The sequence below is a fragment of the Anneissia japonica genome, unplaced genomic scaffold (genome assembly GCF_011630105.1).
Source record: "Anneissia japonica isolate Jap-2015-1 unplaced genomic scaffold, ASM1163010v1 scaffold287754_len4335492_cov202, whole genome shotgun sequence".
Taxonomy (NCBI): Eukaryota; Metazoa; Echinodermata; class Crinoidea; order Comatulida; family Comatulidae; genus Anneissia; species Anneissia japonica.
The window spans coordinates 3,380,313-3,386,366 of NW_022705543.1; the positions used below are offsets into that span (position 1 = coordinate 3,380,313).

Consider the following 6,054-nt stretch of genomic DNA (forward strand, 5'->3'; position numbering starts at 1 on the left):
TATATATATAAGATGTGTATAAGAGACAGGAGTATGCTAATACCCACTATAAGTCACTTGACCCGACCCGCCGATTCGGTCTATTGGGCCTCTATAAGTATCCGTCAAAAATAGAAGCGTAAATTTACATAGCGCCCTCCAATCATAACGAATAATACACAGTAACTACAGCGATTTCTTTAATACCAATTCTAGGTAAGATTTTTTTGCATGTTCTAAATTCAAGACTAATTTTGTTGAAGAATAATTCACGAGGAACAAGCGGGTTTTAGGAAGGGTTACAGAACATTAGATAATATTTATATTCTGAACACTATCATTTCAAGATATTTAACTAATAAACGAGGAAGAATTGTTGTTTGTTTTATTTATCTAAAACGTGTATTCGATTATGTTAATCACAACTTTCTCTAATATAAATTAAAACAAATAGAAGTGGTAGAATGTATTTTTTTTCTTTATACCAAAACCTATCCGCCTCTCGTTAAAATTGTTAGCAAACTAAGTTTTTCTTTTAAATGCTCAAATGGAGTCCAGCAAGGGTCTCCTTTATCTTCATCACTTTTCAATAAATTTACTAATGATAGCCCCTATTAGTTATCTGTTAAATCAAAATTAATATAAGATGCAGTTTGGTGACTGTTAAATGAAGCGTGCTGGGCAATGAAAGTTATAAACTTACTCTGGATTTGGTTGTGTTTGGTATGATCAACATGTTTAAGATAAATATAATTTTCTTAATGATTTTAAGTTAAGAGTTACTGACATTGAAAAACAAAAATATGAAATAATGAGATCACAATCTAATTTGAAATATTATCATTTATTTAAGCATAACATCACTTTAGACCATCATCTCTTGAGTATTCATAATTTTAAATATCAAATAGTTTTAACTAAATTACGTCTTGGCATTTTAGTACTAGAAATACAAACCGGGCGATGGAACAAGATTCCTCAACAAGGATCGCATATGCAAATTATGTAACAACAATTATATTACACTTATCCGTCTATCAATAAATTATGCTTACTCATGTCTAATATTAAGTTAACAAACCAATTATCAAAATATGTATACTTTGTGTTCAAAGAAAGACAGACCTATTTACAGCACTAATAATTATTGTTTTTACATCTGTATAAGGGCAAGAGGCTGGAGGATGGAGGATGAATTAATGAATATATATATATATATATATTTATATATATATATATATATATATATAATATATATATATTGATTTCATGTACCGCAGAATTCAGGGAATATCATTTAGGCAGTTTTATCGTTACAGTTTTGAATTGGATTTAAAAGATAATTTATATGAAACACATTGGTTGTTTTACAAAATTACTATTTACTTTACTAATTCAGTAATTAAACTTCGTTAAAGCTTACTAAATGAGAAATTAGACTTAATTGAACTTACTAATTGTGCGATTTTTAATCTCACACGCGTTAGGAAAACATTGAGAAGTTTCAGTCCAGAAAGTAGCTTTTCATTATCCCGTTGACGTTTTTCATAACGAATGATATCTTGCACCAAACGTCCGAAATCTTTTAAATATACTGTATGGTTTTGAAGCCTCTCTAAGCTCTGAAAACAAAAGAAATTTTCTAGAAAATCATGAAATTAGGCATTGACTATAAATAGAGTCTCATGGTATATCGGATGAATATCATTTATTACAATGTTATGAAAAGCAAAATTCGGCAACTGTTTTTAGCTTGCAGACAATGCAAAATAACTGTATGGTGATTATAGAGCTTCCCCAAGGTAATATATCTTCGAACCTGCATTTTCATATCAATTCTATTATCGTCTCGCCGTTTTAATCAATACGGAAATCTAATTTAATAGGAAGATCACGTGGCTGGGTAAAAACCTGTCTGCAGAATTTGCGTATGATTCCTACATAAAGATCTTATCTTCAATATTTGAATTGTGTAATTTGATTTACTCATAGGTAATGTTATTATGCTGTAAAACGTAAATGGAATCTAGTATTATGTCATCATGTTGTGTCAGTATATTTTACAAAATTTGATGAAGACTAATCCAATCCCCCTCCCACCCCACCAGTAAACTATCAGATCTGTGGTGACTCGTTTCACGCGAACCTTACCGAAATGACAAAACAAGTTAATGAGGTATGAATGCAAAGTGCATGTGTATACAGTATTAAAGTTTTCCTTCGTTCTGTAAAGTTAGATAATGCAATGTCTGCATATTGTATGTTTTTAAGTTTATTTTTTATTAGCTGTGTTGAAAATTGTAATTGCTCATATTAAAAAAACCGCTTAATTTCTGATTTGGTAAAACCAAGGTTGTCTGTTTGTCTAAAAACCAAACTCTACTAAACGTCTCTTGGGGTCTCACCATTGCCTGACAACACTCCAATGAGGATATGTTATAAGAGCATCGTTCCATCCTGTAAATGACGACTGTACTTTTTCTTGTAAATGCAATAAATAGAAAAAAATATCCCATAGTGCACATATCTCCACCCTGTGCAAGAATACACAATAATACACTCAGGGCGTTTATGGGCGATTCCATTATTTTCTTTTAATGCTCGAGGGGTAGTTTTAAAAGGTTTTTTTTCGAATTTCTTTGATCTTGATCTTGTCCTTTTAATCTTTTTACCCCAAACCTTAATCACCTCTTCATTAGATTAATATGTATCACTCTACTATATTTTATGAGGATCCATTCATTAGTTTTTGCATAATCTTTATAACAAACGAATATACATGCAGGCAGACAAACAGCGATAAATACATAACCTCCATGGCGGAGGTACAGTACTATGTTATAATATCCTAAACCAAAACTTACTGGTTTTAGCCATCTTTGGAGCCCTGATTGGCGCCACTCGATACCCGGGATACCACGTCCAAGGATCTCATCAACATCTTTACTTCCGAAATGTTTTTCGTGCTACAATGATGACAATTTATACATTAGATTTGATTTTTGACATTGTTAATTTTTTTTAAGCGTCATATTTTAGTGGTTTTTAGCTGTAATTGTCATTTTACGATTTGTAACTTTGGAAGTTTGTCCGTGTCATCGAACGAACAAAGGAATAAAACTGCTTCCATGATTTTCTTCTTCTGCCCTGTCAAGGGCATTTAATACGCCTGAAAAGTAGGGTCTCTATCCTATGAATAGGACCAACAACCAAAACCGGTCACCAGAGGCCCATATGCTGGTTTTGAATTTTTATTGAATTTTTAAAAGCATAATATAGAATAGAATAGAACATAATAGATAATAGATCATAATAGATTGTCTACTCACATACATTGTGAAGCTTGAATCTGTTATGGAATAAAGTTCATCAACGTTTCTAATTAAAATATCTAACAATCTTGCAGGGAATGTTATATCTTTTGTTGGTTCTAAGTCAATTTTTTCCTGATTAACTATTTCTAATTCGGATTGACTAACTCCATCTGTAACATTCACAACAGTTAACTCTTTTGATAAAAGTGCATTAGATGGGAGAAGTTCTTGAGAAGACAACCTTCCTTGTTTCGTTTTCTGGAATGTAACATGTTCCGATAACTCTTCCCTAATATCTAGCACTTCCATATCAGTTTGAAAGTTCTTTAATGAAAGGAGTCCGCCGACGATGTGGTCAGACAAATTGTTATTGTCTTCCTTTCCACGCACAATGGTAGCTCCATTTTTTAGATAATTTTTATGTATATTTTCTTGCGTTGAAACTATAGAATATTGTTTATATGTAGGCCTATCAATATAGTGAAGATCAACCGTGTTCAGTATATGGTTCCTTTTGGTAATGGTGGCTTGTATCCTAGCATATTTAGGCTGCGTACTTGATTCTTTTAGTATATGTCTAAAGTCCTCCAACTGTCCGAGGCTTCTAACAGACCTGAGCTCAGATTTTACCCCTTCCTTATTTAAAATATCTTTGGCAAATATTCCTCTCTTACTTCTTTGTATATTGTGTGCTAAATATGCATTTAAAGATATATATCCAATAGTTCGTGATGTAGCATCACTTGTCCGCCTGAATCCTCTTGGTTTAGTTGATTCAAAAATATCTAAACCAAATTTGTTTTGATGAAGTAACTGAATTATATTTTTGTTGAGTTGTAGTGGCAGAGTCAGTGTTTTGGATCCCATCGAATGCAACATCCGCCTACTGCTCGCGTGTTGTTCTTCAGTAACAACAACTCTGTCTTTAGAACGATAAACAATTTTGTTCAAGAAATCTTTTATTTCAGATGAACGAGATACTGAACTGCTGTGTAATATTTCCGCCTGAAATATGTTAGAGTGTTTGCTTTGAATCACTTTAGAAAATATAGGATTGCTATCTGACGCTTCTTGTAGGCCTATAGCTACAGTTGAACGGATGTGTAGGTAGTCACTAATGTCCGCTTCTTGCGGGTGGCTCAAAGTTTTGATGGCAGAATTTGGCCTGACTAAAAAGCATAACTCAAGTCCCAACATTAAATTACAGGTTAGGCCTATAGTACAGCAGACTGCTAGAAGAATCCCTCTCATTGTCATGTGTATGCTGTCCTTGGCAAAATACGCGACTGTAGGCCTACCAGCTCATGCCGGCTGTACTATATCGAGACAACGAAGATATTAATTTAATTTCCTTTATCTTCAATAGACGTCCCTAAGCAGACGTATTGGCAAAACATAAATTCACCGATTACATGATTAAACTAATATTCAGAAGGCAGGGAATGTCCATCATTGCTAACACTGTCAAAAGAAATTACGCATGACTCAAGAGACAATACGAAAGAGATTACGACAATGTCTGGAGAAAACCCCGAATATTAAGACATCAATGGAAATGACGTGTGTTTAGTGTAGCCTGCTGTAGCTTCATCTTGAGAGAAGAATGTATTAAATGTTTTCAATAAAAAAATAAATTTATTAATAGGCATATAATTGACACACTGTAAGCTTTTAGATAGCAGGCCTAGCCCTATTTATAATTTGAATGTATTCCCGTTGCCCTAACATACGTATGGTATAAACAACATTTCATCGTGTTTCGACAGTGAAACATCGTCTTGGCAAATGACGTTTATATATTTTTTTCATATTGTAAAATAATACTAATAACCAAGCTAATAATTCGACGTTGTAATAACGTTAATGTTTGGTGTGAAAAACGTTTTAACCATGTTTACAACGCAACTTCCAACTAGTAACATTATTAACGTTTCTGCAATCTTGTAACAACGTCATATTCTGATTTAAAATTAACACAATGCCTACCTACACAAATGTTATACTGTTTTGTTTTTGCTGGGAATAAACCTTCGTTATTATTTCTGTATTCAGTACGGTATTACCGGTAAGTTTATGATGCCGAAAATGTCTAGATATAAGCCTATGTTAAACACACTTTCTATCCTTTCTCAGGCATAATATTGTTTTATTATTGCCGTGTACATTAGACCGATATTCTTAATATTTAGCATTTTGATAAACATTGGTACACGCCTCACAAAAAAAAGTTTGCTCATCCCTTCCCCAATGTACCCCACATTTAAAACCTACTGAGCAATATTACACTCATCTAGAATACCCCCTCAAATCACCTAATTTTTCGTTGTAGTCCCTCTCTCCCTCACTCCCCCATTCATGTATCGAAACCTCCCTCACGCCCACACACTGCTGTCACGGAAACGAGGGAGTGTCACTGATATAAACGAGAAACCCATTACAATCGTTGAAACCCATGAAATTTAATCGCGTTTTCCGCAGAATTTTCTTCTCTTAAATTATTTGTAAGCGTTCCAAAAAGTACTAGATGTCGGATGAATATTATTACGCCCATATTGTTTCAGTGTTTCTTAGAACCGTGCAGAGTGCTGCTGTATCTGCTTCGTGGGATTATTTGTGCGTCATAAAGCTAAGCACAGACGATTTCACTCAGCACTGCAGCAGTCGAAGCCTACCTGGGATACGTATGTGTCATAACGGGCGAGATAAAATGTAATCAATGTAGGCACTTCTTGCCAATAATAGTAATAACAATAGTAATAAT

At 33.6% G+C, this 6,054-nt stretch overlaps 1 protein-coding gene across 1 annotated transcript; it reads right to left on the bottom strand.

Moving 5' to 3' along the window:
* Positions 1-2,483: 2,483 nt before the first annotated feature.
* LOC117105658 lies at positions 2,484-4,560 on the bottom strand. The gene is made up of 2 exons (XM_033246862.1): positions 3,309-4,560; positions 2,484-2,945 (listed from the first exon to the last, which is right to left on the bottom strand). Exons 1-2 carry the CDS (start codon positions 4,548-4,550, stop codon positions 2,664-2,666), a joined length of 1,524 nt encoding a protein of 507 aa, XP_033102753.1. The 5' UTR covers positions 4,551-4,560; the 3' UTR covers positions 2,484-2,663.
* Positions 4,561-6,054: the final 1,494 nt, after the last annotated feature.

Bases quoted from the DNA above. Each gene is read 5' to 3' on its own strand.
- LOC117105658 (XM_033246862.1), bottom strand. From the start codon at position 4,550: ATGACAATGAGAGGGATTCTTCTAGCAGTCTGCTGTACTATAGGCCTA. The intron at 2,946-3,308 runs GTGAGTAGACAA...TCATCATTGTAG, and splicing joins ATTCAAGCTTCACAATGTAT to CACGAAAAACATTTCGGAAG.